We start from the raw sequence: 18,020 nt of genomic DNA, 5'->3' as shown, positions 1-18,020 counted from the left end.
GATATCTCGCTGACGAGGGTAAAACGTTAAAGTCCCCTGGTGACCTTGAAATGAAGGTCAAGGTTACCAAATCTGACTGTGACCTTTCTTATACTGTGATGAACCTAGGTACCAAGTATGAAAAGAATCCAGTCAATGGTTCTTAAGATATTCCAATTCGTAGGTACGTACGTACGGACGGACGGACGGACGGAGCCTAATACTATATCCCCGCTTCGCGTTAAACGCGCGGCGGGGGATAACAGTTAGTCAGGACGAAACAGCATATACATGCAGTGGAATAACATGCCTGTGCTTCCACAATACGCAAGACTGTTTTATTTATCAGAAGTGCTAACATCCTCATCAAACAATTTGATTGGTTACCCTGTTCGTTTTCCCATAAGCTTGTTCACAAATAATACATATCACAAGTGACAGTTTAAATATCTGTTTAATCAATGAAATGCAATTTCTTACATATGACGTTTATGTATGAAGATATCATATGCATTCATTTTGTTGCTTACATGGTATATTCATGTAAAAGATATAAAATAATAATGAATAATATCATGTCGTTCAAGACAATGCATGTATCAACATCCGCACACAGTTTAATATGAACACATGCTTTCAGGTCCCATAAGCACAGATGAAATGCTGACAGTTTCAGCTATATTGACTTGGGTTCGACGATGCACACACAACATTCATCACCCGGCTTCTGAACAAATGACTCATTGGTTCTATCTAATTCTTGTCACTTTATTTCTAAAATCTAAGTACAGCTGATCTAAACTTCCTAGAAACAAACTTAAGTTTTTAATCAAATTTCAAACTGAGTTTGACAATTTAAAACGGCTGAATTTTTAATCTCAACGGCATTTGTAAAATAACAAAGCTCAAACAACTTAAGTAATCTATCCACCAAACTCAAATTGTCTACTATGTTCGAGATTAATATCGATTTCAGTTCATTCTGGAAAATGTATTTCCCTGCAGTTTTCTCAAATTTGAGTAAAAACTTTAACTTAAGTCAAAACTCAGACTTAAGTTTGTTTCGAGAAATCGGGGTCTGGTCACATTTGGCTGTGGGAGAATATTGTTTGGTGAAGTTTCATGTCCGATGTGCCGAATGAAGTGCAGTACAGAAGGTAATGTGTTCGTTTACCTGCCATACTTATCATTACATGTTTCCGGGGTGGTATTAACAATGTTGCTTCAGAACAGCTGCATAATGGCAAGAAGTTATCTTTATATTGTTCAAACGATAAACACAGATCATGTTCAATGTGCTTCACCAGGCCCAGATCATTTTATTACTTCGGCAACAGAGAAAACAGATCTTGTTCGCAATTATTTAACGGTTAGGTGAAAATAGTATTCCCAAATACATGTCGAACGGTTACCTCTCTCACATCGAGTGTATAATATATTAATCAAATGTGACAAAAGAATCAAAGGGGGAAATGAAGGTTCTGAAAATGTTGGGCAATTTTGGAAAGATTCATTCGTAAATTGACCAAGTCATATGAAAACTGGCCTCCACATCAAAAGGATTTCAGGTCCACATTGCAGAATTCCATCCTCTGATGTTTACCTATATATACATGCATACTTCATCAGCATCGTGAACATGAATTAAAGCTAATATTTCAGTTAGGGAAGATGTGTGACCATAAATATATATGTGTCTATATCAAAGGCAAAGGATTGCATAAACAATATTGCTAGCTCAGCAGTAAACGTTGCATGAGACATGGATTAAAATGAGTGAAGGCATGTACGTGGAACATTTGTCGATGTGTAATACACAATTAGAATCTATACAATCCTGATAACGTAAAGTAACACAGTGCTTGAATTCAAATACCCTTTCTAATACTGAAACTAAACACTATACTGGGAAGGCAGTGTACATATAGATACACCAACAATACCTAGACTATCTTCATGAAACCTCACGAAAGACTCAGAACGTTACATGATTCTTCAAAGGATAGGCAAAATAAATAGGATCTAATACGGAGTTTACACTCAAAGACTGAATAAATGATATAAGCTCTTAATACGACTGCATGCAAATTGAACATTGGACATTAACATTATGTATTCAAAGCACTTTAATGACAGAAGCTTTAAGATGCAACGAACAGAAGCTGAGTTTAAAGGACATCACATTTAATTAACTAGTTTGAAATGAAATTGGTTGGTAAGACTTCTGTTGTTATTACTCGAATATTCATTCGCTGAGAGCTACAGTTCACAAATAGAGATGTTATATTTATGAAGGGAATATATATACATAAGCATCCATGCAAGACTGTACGTCATCCTCATCATCCGACTAAACTCGCCAGAACCCACATCAGATCCTTCTGAACCTCGGCCAGCAATGGGAGTCATGCCAAGATACTGATGCCAACACAAAGCCGTTTCAGCATCTTACCCTTTTGGTTGATGATGCTGAAAGGCCTGTTATACCGAGTATCCTATGTTAAAATCCATTTCTCATGTAGAAGTCTGTTCACGGCAACATCTCTTAAGCCAGAATTTTGCGTTGTATCAATTATCATGTTATCAACAAGCAATGAGCTCTCACGTTTCAGATTTTGAAATTGTTGCTGTCAACGATGGTTCAGTAGGAGGTGGTTGAAGAGGAACTAGGCTCGGGTCAATTTGCAGTTAAATCTAACTTGATATACCATTACAATAATGTCCTCATCAGTTCTCTCAAGTTCTACCACAGTAGGACTCAAAGTCACTCATAACAGCCATTAACCATTGAGGCTAGTTTCCCTTCAAGATACACACCATCAGCAACTTTAAAGGAAGCACAAGCTGCCCCACAGCTTCCCTCTCCTGGTTCCCGATTCGGATGACTGCTGTTATCAGATGTCAAATCTTCTATTGAACCTTTAGTCCAGAATAGATCGACTCTTCCCCAAGTTCATGCCGCTTTGCGAAGCACCCTTGTTGGAGCCTGCCTGAAGACCAATTACAGAATTACCCGCTCGGAGCGTTTCTTCAGAGAAATCGCGTTTGTTTTGATGAGATTCTTTTGGGCCCAGCCCTGGTCCTTCAAACCCATTCTTTTGAGCCTGAAACATAACATATCTGTAGTGAAGAACGAGTTTTGTGCCATTTAAACATGGAAATATTACTGAGTACCATGCCAATATGACGTCAGACCTTACTCAACGACATGAATGTGGTCAGTCAGTCCACATGCCATGACCGGGACCTGCACAGGCGCCAAAACGTCCACAATCATATGATATATCCTATGTGTCCTATGTGCGACTCCGACCATACCATAAGCATTTGTTTGTGAATCACTCTCAAACAGTCATGACAAAAGATTTTTGGGAAAGTGTGTGAGTGTCCTGCACCACGTGCTCCTCGCGTCACATGCGGTCACTTTCAAAAGATTGTCAAGCATCATGTTGTTTTATATCTTATAACTTTATACAAGAACCACCAGGGGATGACAAATCCTCTCCGACTGGTGCAATGTGGAAATGGAATTTGGTTTCTTTTGTCTCAATTTTGGTTCATTTCCACGGATACCTACCGCTGTTCAGTATCCCAAACAGTAAAACAGCTGACATGTATAAAAAGGGTATCAAAGATTTTGTAGTTCTGTTCAGAAACTAGTACTACCAGTAACTTGTTGTCATGAAAACATTACAAATATTAATAAAAGATAAAAATCCCAAATCATCTGGAGGCACCATTTCAGCACTAGGTATGTGTGCAGCTTTCTATCAAGAAATATTCAACAGTTTAGAAGCTCCGACTTTTGATCGGGGAAGGACAGATGAATGCTTATCATTAGATCCAGGGGAGATAACAACACAAGACTGTTAGTCGCCTGTTACGACAAGCGTCAGTTGCTGAAAACCAATTGTAACCCGGATCTTCACGGGTCAGTCCGCGGTAGTCCGGATCAAGTAGTTTGTGTACCTCTCGAACAGAAGCATGTATGGCAGCGTACTCACCATTCGACCTAGTGCGTGGATAGCGTTCACGACTTGCACCATGTTGGTTTTTTCAAAAAGGTCTACTGTTTGAAACATGTCGGTCTTTGAGCAGCCATATCTTTCTGCAGACGCGAGGAAATGGGAAATATTTTCCATCTGTTTGAACGCCATCTTCGTCTCGTTTATTTTCTTTACACTTCCAGGTTGTATGCAGTTCATGACTCTGAAACAACAGAACACATACATGAGAGATGGTCAAAGCCCATGAGAATGTGTAAATACTTTCATAAAATATCCGTATGGATAAACATTTATCGTGAATCGGGACCAGTCTAGAAGACTAACTGGACCATAAATGATCAAATGTGATATCTGAGATAAGTATAGGATACAAAATAATACATTTAAGATAGTTGAGAATACTGTTGGAAGGCAAAGAATACTGGAGAAAATAGTAGAGAATATTCAAGCATCGTAGAGAATACAACGGAATTATGAAGAATAGTATAAAACATTTGAGGATGGCAGAAAATAACATAGAATATTGAATATTGAGAGAATAGCATAGAATAATAGAATGGGACAGAATACGAAAGAAACCTACTTGATGGATAAGGATATTAGAGCATTGTAGATAACACTGGGGAATAGTGGGGAAAACGACATTTATATGGAGAATACTAAATAATACTTGGGAATACAATGGAATATTTGTGGATCCTAACTGTTACCCGAGAGATAAAATGTCATCTTCAGCTATCAGAATGATTGAAGTTGAATGGAGTATTCACTTACTGGCACAGTAGGACTCCGTCTTTAAGAACCGCGTGCATCCCATCAGCGCCGAGATCGCCCCCATTCTGTAACATAAAATAGACGTGTTCAAGAGATTAATATAAGCAACCTAGCTATAAAACCAGTAAGTCTGCTCTACTGGAATTATATAAGTTTAACGCCGACGTGATTAGTTTAAATTTGAAAGCATCCCTGCCAGTGTGCGAAATAATTTCCAAATTTTGCTGCCATTCGGTCAAGCTATTCCTGAAAGTTACTAGCCCACAAAATATTTCACTAGCCCGAAATTTGAATGTTGACACGGGTTTCATCATTAAGTTGCTAATATGCTAACATTTTTATCAGACCATAATCTTGCATGATTTAAATGTGTATTATAAGTTAACAATCGTTGAGAGTGATATATTTACAAAATGACCCCATTAAAATTCACTAGCCAGTCGGGCTGGGTAAGTCTAACTAGTAAATGAGTACATGAGCACCTGTACAAATCCTCAGGGCGCTATAGGCCTCTTAACACAAGGCCATTTGGGACCACTAAACTGAAATTAACGAATTGTAATGGATACCCAAGGATTCCACCTACATGATGGCTGTCTGTAAATAATCGAGTCTGGACCAGACAATCCAATAATCAACATCGGCATGTGTTCTTCTAAGTCAGCGGGCCTGACCACCCGATCCCGTAAGTCGCCTGTTTGGGCAAACATGGTTCGCTGAAGACCAATATTAATCTTCACGGGTCCGAAGGAGTGATAAAATACACTGAAGTGATATTACACAATAATAGAATACTAGCATTACATTGAGGTAAATCTTTACCTCAGACAGCGATCGGCCCAACAACGCTTCCATCCACTCTCGCGCCTCCCGTTCAATACCGAGATCATACTTATCGTTGATCTGCAAACACAAAAGAGCAAAGGTTACACAACCGGGAAAAAACTGGATTGAATAATTGAGTTACATTTTACGCCGCTTTTACTAATATGTCATAAATATCACGACGGGGAACACCAGAAATGGGCTTCACATATTGTACCCAAGTGGGGATTGCACCCGGGTCATCGGCGTGACGAGCGAACGCTTTAACCACTTGGCTTCACCACCGCCCCGGTCACAGTGTCACGAATACAGTAGAATAGCTAGATGTATCAATATATGGCGAAATGCATAACACACATACAAAATAGACACAGGGATAGATAATGGGTAAACAAACGGAGAAAGATGAACAAACACTGGTATTTACAGGGACATACAAACGAACAGCATGAAATCTGGTATTTCTTTTACTGTCAGGTTTACAGAAAATACTGCTTTGCTCGAAACAAAACAACATTTCGACGTTCATACGTCCTTTGTGAAACCAATTCTTGAGTGAGTGAGTTTAGTTTTACGCCGCACTCAGCAATATTCCAGTTTTATGGCGGCGGTCTGTAAATATTCGACTCTGGACCAGACAATCCAGTGATCAACAGCACGAGCATCGATCTACGCAATTGGGAACCGATGACTGTGTCAACCAAGTCTGCGAGTCTGGCCACCCGATCCGTTACCTTTTACGACAAACATGGGTTACTGAAGATCAAATTTAACCCGGATCTTCACGGGTCACCTATTCTTGAAAGGACTTTTTACACATTCCCTGGCAAATGGTTGGAGTTCGTATCAGTAATAAATACTAAAACCTTCAAAATCATCTAAATCCTTCAACGTTGAAATCAGGGTTGTAGCATACAAAAAGCCAACGAGTTTGACGGCCTGCTTGTGGCGATGTCCGAACACGTACAAAATGAAGGTCAATTCTTCAATAACGGTAGGTTCAACACAAACACAAGCATTGCCCACCTTTTTCGAAATTTCAGCTGAGAGCCCATAGCCTCTTGGACGTCGTGCCATCTCGATCTGAAAAGAGAATATTATCATAATATATGGGAAGCCATTACTCTTGCCAGCAGAGATAAACAGACGGACAATAGAGTGAGTGAGTTTAGTTTTACGCCGCTTTTAGCAAATATTCCAGCAATATCACGGAAGGGGACACAGAAATGGGCTTCACACATTGTACCTATGTGTGGAATCGAACCCGGATCTTCGGCGTGACCAGCGAACACTTTAACCACTGGGCTTTAACCACTGGGCTACCCGCACTGGGCTACCTGCCCGTGCCGGGCAATAGAAGGTATACACCTATATGTATATGAAACTTACACAAGAAATGCTTCTGCCATTGTGATGTCCTTCATAAGCCTTTCAAAATTATGTTTTGGCGACTGTTTTTAGCCTGGTCAAGTTTAATTTTGGGTGAATTCTAATTTACAAGTGTATACCTGCACGGCAGTTAAGATTCGGCTTCCAAAAGATTAGGCTGTCATTTGAAATCCGACATCGAGAATGTATTTATGTGGAATACCCCATGTTTTTTCCAGTATGTTTATCAGCATTATTACTATGATTGCTATCTGTAAATAATCGAGTGTAAACCTGATAATCCAGTGATTGACATGATGACCATTATCTGCACAACTTGGATACCACTACACGCATCAAGAGATCAGTCGCACTGAAGTATCTGTAAAATCACACGTGAGCGCTGTCGGTTCCTGATTCTATCATCTATCCGTGTGTCTATACATTCATCTACCCTTTATATTCGTGTGTACGAAGTCAGCGCCATTGGATGAAGTAAATAATTAGTTGAAAACACTTTGACTTCGCCCTTTCCGTGCCTAAAAGTTGATGGGTTTTTTTGACCTCACATCAAACGGGACCACCACAAACCTCCACTGCCACCAAAGTGAAAAATCATAGCTGTCTAAAATTGTCAAGTATCAAGCGCCGTACAACGTGCTAAAACAGACCCGACAGTAACTATGAATCATACACAAGTAGCCTACTTAAGCCACGCCACGTGCTACCACGTGACCGGAAGGACGTCAGGAAAGACTCGAGGAAGAGAACCCTGGATCTGAGAAGATTGATGTCTGAGATCAACATCCCAAGGAGAGGACACGTCTGTGCTTCAGCGATACTACCACATCACGGACAGCAGACCTCTGAGCAGATTGATATTTAGGCCAAGAAGGAAAGAAACATATCTAATTTAGAAATATATAAAGACACAATAAAACGAGTGAGTGAGTGAGTTTAGTTTTACGCCGCACTCAGCAATATTCCAGCTATATGGCGGCGGTCTGTAAATAATCGAGTCTGGACCAGACAATCCAGTGATCAACAACATGGCCATCGATCTGCGCAATTGGGAACCGGTGACATGTGTCAACCAAGTCAGCGAGCCTGACCACCCAATCCCGTTAGTCGCCTTTTACGACAAGCATGGGTTACTAAAGATCAATATTGTAACCCGGATCTTCACGGGGTCACAAAAAAACGAAAAATTCAAAGCCGAAAACAATGCTTCATTCCAGCTGGACTTGATACATTCTAAACTTACGTATCAATCTAGACTGGGGTGTGTGTGTGTGTGTGTGTGTGTGGTGGTGTGTGTGTGTGTGTGTGTGGGTGTGTGGTGGGGTGTCATAACAAGATCTTGGTACGCGAGATCCTGAGGTTTGTTGAAAGGGTACTTCGGACCTTGGAACGCAGCCCATACTTAACGTCTAGCATTGGTTGCTGGAGACCAATACATAACGAACAGTATAACCAACACCTAACAGCAAGCACTGGTTGCTGGGGACAGGACCTAACAGCAAGCACTGGTTGCTGGGGACAGGACCTAACAGCAAGCATTGGTTGCTGGGTACCAATACCTCACAGCAAACATTGGTTGCTGGAGACTTATACATAAGGGTCGTGGTTGGTTGCTGGGGACCAATACTAACCCGGATTCACGACGAAGAAGTATTCATTCAGAGCAATGTCTAATTAAAAGACCAAGGTCACGTAGCATATGTGTTCTCGAAATGCACCAGGAAGACAATAAGATAAGCAGCATAGACGCACGTAGCTATCCATTAAAACAAGTCGACACCTGTTGCAATGAATCATCAGGGAACGAAAAGAAATACATATTTGTAATATGTACTGTTCTTGTATAACATGCATTGTACGACGATTGCTGGAAAAAAGACACAGCATAACCTTTGGTCACAAATAGGTTCGTGTGTTGCATTGAGCATTGATCTAGACTTTAACAAGTCACGCGCATTATTCTGCTTAGGAACATTTTAAGGAATACGCTTTTCGTCCGATTTCCCTTGTGCATTAAACAAATAAATCTTTAATGTGAATAGCATGTCTTAATTTTTGGCTTAGCGTTCACCGTATGGCCTGTGAGACAACTTGTGAGTGGCGAAATATTAATACGGAAATGCATTGTTTATTGGGACCATTGACAATCGGATTGTCGATATCATACCTTTTTACCGATGTGGTGTAATGAGGTGATATTACTTCACAGTGACGATATCATTCCGTAGTCCCAGTTCGTAATCATCAGCGATAATTGAATGGGGTCGATTTAAATTATACTTTGTGTTAGTGTCAATATGTTTGTTCCAAAAGCAACCAGCAGTACGGCTCACTCACTCAGGCGGTATCACACCATAGCGATGCTATCATTCCGTAGTGCCAGTTCGTAATCTTCAGAGATAATAAACTCGAATTAAATTATACTTTGAGTTAAGTCTCAATATTTCTGTTTCACAATCACCCAGCACTTCGACTGCGTTACGTCTATGTTAAACAATGGCAGTTACGACCAGCGTAGGTTTACGATCTCTTTGGTGTTGAAACAAGACTGCGTGACGCTGAGAAGGTTGTAAATGTGGAGCTTCACACGGTGAATGTAGATAAAGTTTGCGAGAGGCACCTGGACGACCGGCGAAACGCCCTTGACAGAGTTACTACCGAGTCGGTGCTGTGTGGACTGGGGACATTAACACATCATTATGCCTTCATAAAACGTTTCTAGTGTTACACAGGTCAAGTGGTTGCTAGTATCTACACCAGGGGCAACTGATTCGTGGGTCGTGAGTGAGTGAGTGTGGTTTTACGCCGCTTTTAGCAATATTCCAGCAATATCACGGCGGGGACACCAGAAATGGGCTTCACACATTGTACCCATGTGGGGAATCGAACCCGGTCGTGGGTCGTGAGTTTTGAGGAGTGGCTGGCAAGCTATTGCAAGTTAGTGAGTGAGTGATGACAAAGACCCATTAGTGCATATACCTTTATTTGAAACGTTTACAGAGACAAATATGTATTTTGACAGAATATAAGAATATGGTTTCAAACAAGGTCAAAATTCCCAAAGATGCCAAATAACCGGAACATATATGCCGAGCCCCAATTATAACATATGGACCAAATTCCATGAATCTTTTAGAGATGTAATGGCAATAAGGAATTTCAGCTTTCAGTATGTTGAAAATGCAAAGGTCACATCAAGGTCAATGTGTACGATATCGCCGACATATGCGTGTTATAACTTGCCACAGAAAGACGAAATGTCATGACATTTCAAACAAAAAAATAACTTAATAATGGACATTACAGCTTTTTTTCTGTAGGAACAAGTACATGAAGTTCATACTTCTTTGGTCCGATAGTTTCTGTTAATACTTGTGGTCATCAGAGACAACAAACACGTGTAATACTGGTGCAAATGGCGGAATAAACTGCGCATAATTTATCGACATCCGGTTAAATCATATTCACACAGGTACTACAAACGGAAAACGATACTAAAAACGAAACGAAATATTTTACATTCACTTACAGCAATAAAATAAACAGTTTCAGAGGGGAAGACGTTCGCCGTTATGCCGACAGTGACAAGTTCACGTGATATTTAGTCAGGTGATCTTCAAATAAATATTTTAATAATGCAAACACTCCTAGGTAAACTGCTGAACGCTGGTCTATTATGTTGACAGTCTCCAATAATGTGATGGTAAATTATGTATTCTGTTCTGTATGCCTTTTTTCCTTCTATTTAAAAGCCGGCCGTCAGATTGAACATCTGCCTTTTTCACCACTTTCACAACCAGGAAAATATTTGCTGTCTTAGCTGACTGTTCTGTTCAAACCTGAACACTCGTCTACGAGCCCTCTGTAATCAAAGCCCAGCCTTGGGACAGTGTCCGACTATTTCAATCTGGACCGGCCAGTGTGTTGTTCAGAAGCATGGTCTGGCGCTAGAAGTCGGTCAATGTTGAAAGAGTCGAGGATCTATTTAGAACATAGTTGGTGCGACATTTTCCCTCATGGACAATGACAATTATGTTGTACAAATGGGACGAATACTGACAATTCTACATAGTTCGGATTCAGAAGGAAACTAAGCTTGAGTTAAACTGTGAAATGTACTACGGATCCACGTCAGGCATTTACACACGTGTTGACCATTTTTGTACTATACCTGTCAAAGAGTAGCTATAGTAGTGGCGACCTCTGTGGGCATTCTGGGTTAAGATTGGAATGGCACTGTTCTTAAGATGCTACCAAATTGCTAGGGTGGTCAGGTTCGGTGACCTGGGTGATTCAGTGGCGTCGTATCCTGAAGGCCGGGGGATGTTGCTCTCACAATATCAATCATTAATATCAATTATTAACTGACTGTCGCAATATAGCTAATAGCTGCGAAGTGTGTTGTTCACCACCCACGAGTGAGTGAGTTTAGTTTCACGCCGCACTCAGCAATTTCCCAGCTATATGACGGTGGTCTGTATATAATCAAGTTTGAAACCAGACATATCCAGTGATTGACATCATCAGCATCGATCTACGCAATTGGGATACGATGTCATGTGTCAATCAAAAGTATTAAATTTGGCGCACTTTACCACAGCGACAACCGACCACCCGATCTCTGTTATAATAGTTCAGTCGCCTCTTACGACAAGCACATGTTGCTGAAGACCAATTCTAACCCAAGATCTTCACGGAATCCACCCGATCTAGTACGACAAGCACATGTTGCATAGACGTACAACAATCTTCACGGGTACTCCTTACATAGATAGAAGATAAAGAACACCCTATTCTTTTATATAACTATAGTGGATCTGTCATGTCATTAACTATAGCACTATGACCGACTCAGTGTTCCTTTATAATGTCAATTCCAAAACTCAAGAGTCATAGATTTCACATGTGCCATATTCAGATGTTGTCGATCAACATCGTTAAAAATGTCACCTTTCATTTGACCCCTTTTCTTTCCAGTTGAAACACGTTGAGTGCACCTGATTCCCTCACAAATAGCTTGAAATGATTACCATCTGTGTTCATTCATGTCGTCTAACGCCCACAGGACTGCTCCCTTCACTGCGACATAAACCATATTACCAAACAAACATTTCGATTTGTTTCATACATTCTCTTCATCAGTGTTCAAGCATCGTGGGAAGTCTATTATCTCAGTCAATCGCCTGTTGTAAATTACAGCCCTGTTGTTATAAGCGATGCAATTACAAGGACACAATCATCGTGGAATTTATGATCGCCTGTAATTAATAACTGGAACTGCGATTTAAAGGAAAAGCCAATTCTCAGCCTGGTAATTACTTTAACAATAAAATGTAAATCGTTTACCTTCATCGATATTTTTCTCAGGCATCGTCAATTCTTGGATAATTAACTGAATGGAATTCAACAGTGAGTATGATTTTACGCCTCACTGAGTAACATTCGAGCAGCATCACGTTGTGAGACGCCAGAAATGGGTTTAACACATTGTACCATGGGACTCGAACCCGGACCTGGGAACACGCTAACGCTTCAACAACTAGGCTACCACAAATGAAAAAGGTTTCAGTATCACACAAACGCATGTTCTCTATGAGTACACATTCCTGTAGTGCTGCCAGACATACATTCACTTAATATGTATGACTAATTGTGCAACGCTCTTAGATCCACATGCATAAAATTCTTAGAAGGAAAAAACGCACCGAGCGGCCCCATAACACGGAGTGATATGCTCTTGCGTACAGATTCTAAATGCCGGAGGTTACAGTCACATAAAAATATTCAATTTCATAACATTCCGCATTCTTGATAAGGAGGTGCATAATTCATCATCGTCAAACTACAGAGAAAATACTTCAAAGGGTATTCAACCAGACTTCAAAACGTTCAGAACTGTGACAATATAAAGTGTACTAAAGATATATAAAGACTTTCATACGGGGAGAACGGGTGATCTTCATAAATCAGTCACGGAACGTAAATGTGGGTCAGAGGAGGACGTCTTAGAAGCGGCACTGCTTCATCTCTGCCAGCCATTACTTTCCTAAAGAGGGACAGGATTTGAAGCCGTGGGGACATCAGCAGCAAGTGATGTATATACCACGTTATCACCCTATCAGGAGTGGGCTACACGAGAACAATAGCCTACCTGTCTAGAAGTAGGACCGAGTAATGTATCACTATGATACGGAAATGCCAGGGTCAGTCCTGAAATCTTATATTGGTTGCTTTTCTTAGGGGGCGCTTTAAAGGCCCTCCAAGTGGAGTGCAGTGGATTTAATGTCACGCACATGTTGGCGTGACCTAAGGTTAATACTATTGTTAAAACTGTACTGTTGTTTAAACTGTACTATTGTTAAAGCTGTATTGGGGCCGTATTGGTTACCTAGGACTGTAGGTTTGGACATTCATGGCTGATCCTGTCTGAAACAATGGATGCAGTTCAAGGTCTAGACTAACATCTAGTCTCTGAAGTGAACATATTTTACAAAAAATACTGTTCATAAAAAAATCATAAAATATAATGAAAAGGAACCCAGAGACTTTCTTTTTTTTCAGAAACTGTGGAAATCTAGACTTGCCACATATACTTAACTTGAATGGGCTTTCTTGGATAATTTTGTTTCAGGATCTGTGTGACAGACTATTCAAGGTCATGATGCTGATCAAAGCAGAAATGAATCAACAGGCCAAGCGTCAATGCTACGTTTTAAAGTTCATGCCATTCTATACTTTAAATGATTTAAATAAAATATGTTTATGAAAGGCAAGGTGAGAAATTCAAATGTCCCCGAGACCATGGGGCTTTAAATGTACATGATGGACATATGTGTTATTTGAACAATATTTCAGCTATACGTGTCAACTTACAGTGCGAGAATGCCAGGGTCACACAAGGCGCAAAAACCTTCAGTTTCGCAGTGTACTTAAATTTAAGAATCACAATAGGAGCGAATCCGGTATTCGTATTATTGACTAGCGGATCCTGGAACGACCAATGGACGTAACTCCAGGACAGGAAATATTGGGCCGAAGGATCCACGTATCAAGTGAAATTAAACTATGGTTAATAAATGCATGAAACTCCAAGGCGGAACAATTCACATGATGGAATAGATGACTTTACCCTGAATCGTTAACGGTATTAGAGCTAACAACCTAATATTGAATCCGGGAAATCACGCAGTACACTCTCACCTGTATCCCGCGTGACGGTGTTGCTGTGGCGTATGGCAACGTACTCTTAGACAAGGCACGCAATCCACTCATCGGTGTGTCGACCACAGTTTACATATACTTCACTGGTATATCGTCATAGTTTCTTCCCCATAGTGAGTAGATGGGGCGTTAACCTCTGATCCACAAGTTCATAGACGAGGTCATATCTGATGTACAGTGCTATCACTGTGCTTCTGACACATTGACATTGTCGGGAACTGAAGCACTCAGCTACACTATTTCTAAGGAAAGCCTTGTGTGGTTTTGTATTCAATGGGTTTTTTGTTTGTTTTTTGATTTTACACTACTCGGCGATTTTATCACTTGTGAACATCTGTATGCACGTGTACAATGTGTGAAGCCCATTTCTGGTGTCCCCCGCCGTGATATTGCTGTAATATTGCTAAAAGCGGCGTAAAACGACACTCACTCGCCCACTTCCAGTTGTGAAAGTCTGCATGCACGTGTTTTGGTACACGTCTACATGATAACAGACACGGATCTCTACACTAAAATATTACGGTATTTCATTTAATAAAACAGTAAAATTCTTCAAAACAATATGTTCTAGGTGTTCGTACATGTCAACACCATTTCTGAACATTTTAGTCATAATCAAACTGTTCCATGATGTAAAATAAAATCTATAATGTCACAATGTGACATGTTTCTGTGTCTTCACGGTAATCGAAGACTGATCACTCCGATGACGTGTCCAACTTGTGAAACGAAATCCGATTTTCGTCAAGATCAGTGAACGCTGTTACCACTGGCCTACCCGATCGCATTGAGTGAGTGAGTTTGGTTTTACGCCGCGTTTATCAATACGGCAGAGGACATATAAAATATGGGCTTCACACACTGTACCCATGTGCGGAATCGAACCCAGGTCTTCGGCTTGAGGGGCAACCGCTTTAACCACTGATGCCCCCGCATGCTTGAACATTGCGTCAGCTTCCGAAAACGTAAATCTTATCATTTGGTACAGACGTTGTTAGAAGCAGTCCATACTCTCGTCGTCGTTTAAGCCATTGAACAAACAGCAGCAGATTAAACATACGTTGCAAGAAATAATGACTTCATTGTTGTCTGAGGGACATTTCTGATACGCAGCCTAATTCATACGGAGCGTTAACATAGCCATGTTAGGCCTTTTACGTCATCTTAACATCCTGGCGGGTCAGAGGTCACCTGGGCGACATATTTACGTTACCGTCTGTAAGCCTCTGATAACATTTCAGAATCAACAGTTTACTCAAGAAATGCAGTATCGTTTACACAAAGTCAGGCCCACATTCAACATGTGTCCCGCTCATTTTACTGGAAAGCGTGTCACATGATCTTATTGGTATGATGTTCATTGATGTCAAAATCATGCAGATGTTCACAGGCAGGACGTAGTTCATTCGTGGGGCTGTGATATATGTATTAATTTTCACGAACGTAGGAATTCACACGAAGATCAGATTGAGACAAACTGTCGGTTTTATCAAAACTAGAAAGGCTTACGTTAGTTCTAAAAGAACGCTTTGTGTCTAATGTCATGCGCGTTGTAGATTTATGATACTGATTAGTTGTCAATATCAAATGGATGTTTCATGTTCTGTGCTGAGATACGCGCTGTGCATCGCTCATTGTAGCTATTTTCGTGGTCATTGGCTTTCTCGACCGAGAATAGGCCCATCAGGTGAAAGGAGGTGAAATGGACTTCAATGTCCCGTTCAAGACTGTTGGGCCAATATGGCTACGTTCGTGCACATGTGCGTGGGTGTTGCTGCTTGTATTAATCCGGACTAATTCGATTTGCTGGGGCTAGCATAACATGGATACCCTGCTCATACATAGCATCAAGACTCTGAGATTTCCAGTCCGCGTTTGATCCCATTAATGTCAAGCGCCAGGCAAAGAAACAACAAGTACCGTCTTTTTCGGTATGGTCGAACCACAACGCTACCGCTCAACGGGAAGGCGTTGTATCCACTGGGCCTGGAGGGATTAAAGGAAGTAACAGGTGAAACGACTGGAGTTATTCCGATCACACGGTCCTGGTGATTTCTGTCGGAACGGTTGACGACTGATAGTATTATATTTATAATATTAGTGCGTAGTGTACTCAATATGGAGGTAGTGAAAGCGTTCGGACATTGCCAAGGTGAAGGTCAGATAGTGTAATCGGATCTACAGGACTGTTTGGGGCATAATACCCCATGTTAATCCATTCTCGTTTATTGGTTATTGGGTCCTTGAAGTGTGTTAGGTGAGCCATACAGAGCCTAGCTCGCCTTGCATGGAACATTAAACTGTTTACAATAAATAACTACACCATACGAGATTCCAGTCGAGCGGAGGTACGTTTTGTTACAATAGAGTGAATATGCCCGCTTCAGTTCACAGCCGGCACACGTACATAATCCCAACATACGCTTGTATATGTAATACCTATGTTGTCGGAGAGTGTCTTGTAATCTTGAGGTCATGGCGAGTCGAGGTGTTTTAATACTGGAGTGAGTGGCTGAGTATGCTTTTAGGCCGCCTTTAGCAATATTCCAGCAATATCAGACACCAGAGATTGGTTTCACGCACTGTACATGTTGGGTGGAACTGCATGACGAGCAAACCTTTTAACCACAAGGCTACCCCGTCGCCCCCTTAATATTGAAATAAGACCTATGGGGATTCCTCAATTGTGCTGAAACCACCATCCACCCAATTTATTTAACTCCAAACCATGCGTACCTACCCTACAAGGACCATTTTCCTCTTTGTTTCAGAAACCCTCCACAAACGAACAAGAGCTGTTATAACAGTCTCCATAACACGTGTCCCAAATATATGTTTATCTGGGAACACGTGGGAGGGTGGGGAAATATTCACCTTTAAATTCCAACCCTCTACACATATTCATACCAAGCTACAATAATATTATTCTGGTTCGGCAGCTTAAAACATCACGATGAAAAAGCAGGTAAAAGACAAAATCCCCATACGAAAATAAGCACCAACATGAAATACAATTTTTGTTCGGTCCCAGAGCCTACTCAGCTGGGGACTTGTTTTTCTTTTTGCTTGTTTATTGTCTGTCGTCGCAATATTCAGTCCAGTCCAGAGATTCCAAAGAATTACCTTACGACGAAGGACATACGTTGTCCGGGCACGTTAACACCCAGTATTTAATCCGGGTCACCGAACCTGGCCATCCAATCAACCTGGTCGCCCCCTACGACCGTCAAGGTTTGCTGGTACCTATTCCAACCCGACACCCCACAGGTAGTATGTTTCACGTATATACCCCACCTTCAGCCCCAGGTTGTCAGGTGTGCCTGCTATAGTGTATCATTAGCCCGCCGGGGCCGTCCCTGTGCCTACTCTGATTACTGCACATGAGTGACACCTGTCTCGGGGGGAATGCTTCATCAGATTACTACCCTCGTTAACTCAATACCAATTACCACCATCGGTGAGACTAGCATTACGGAGCGGGTTGACAAGTTGTCTCAGGTTTCGCAATCCGCAGTGCCACGATAACTGATCAGGGGTTCGAATCCCAGACTACGGGTCTCGGTATCCCAGCGACATCTGTGCTCGTAGGTTTCATCAAATTAGTTAACGTCTATGACCTGCGTCGTTTTATGTCACTCATGTAAGGATGGCACGTTGTGAGAACATATATGGAAAGATTAACAAAACCAAACTCACTCACTCACTCACTACTGTCTGGTAACCGCCTCCGTGGTGTAGTGGTTAGAGCGTCCGCCCGGAGAGCAGAAGGTCGCGGGTTCGATCCCCGACCGCGTCATACCAAAAGACGTTAAAATATGGTACTTG

General features: G+C 41.2%; 1 protein-coding gene across 1 annotated transcript in view; it reads right to left on the bottom strand.

The window, feature by feature from the left end:
- Nucleotides 1-414: 414 nt before the first annotated feature.
- Nucleotides 415-18,020, bottom strand: part of LOC124286412 (myophilin-like) — a 29,199-nt gene continuing 11,593 nt past the window's right edge. The window contains exons 2-6 of the mRNA XM_046722780.1: nucleotides 6,612-6,668; nucleotides 5,583-5,663; nucleotides 4,761-4,825; nucleotides 3,984-4,188; nucleotides 415-3,083 (exon numbers count right to left, since the gene is read on the bottom strand). Of these exons, the coding sequence (XP_046578736.1) occupies nucleotides 2,901-3,083; nucleotides 3,984-4,188; nucleotides 4,761-4,825; nucleotides 5,583-5,663; nucleotides 6,612-6,662 (585 nt within the window). The 5' untranslated portion in view covers nucleotides 6,663-6,668 and the 3' untranslated portion in view covers nucleotides 415-2,900. The remainder of the gene's footprint in view (nucleotides 3,084-3,983; nucleotides 4,189-4,760; nucleotides 4,826-5,582; nucleotides 5,664-6,611; nucleotides 6,669-18,020) is intronic.

This window comes from Haliotis rubra, unplaced genomic scaffold (genome assembly GCF_003918875.1).
Source record: "Haliotis rubra isolate DU_JTF1 unplaced genomic scaffold, ASM391887v1 Scf382, whole genome shotgun sequence".
Classification (NCBI taxonomy): Eukaryota; Metazoa; Mollusca; class Gastropoda; order Lepetellida; family Haliotidae; genus Haliotis; species Haliotis rubra.
Note: the sequence above shows the minus strand (reverse complement) of the source record. Positions and strands in the feature narration are given on the sequence as shown.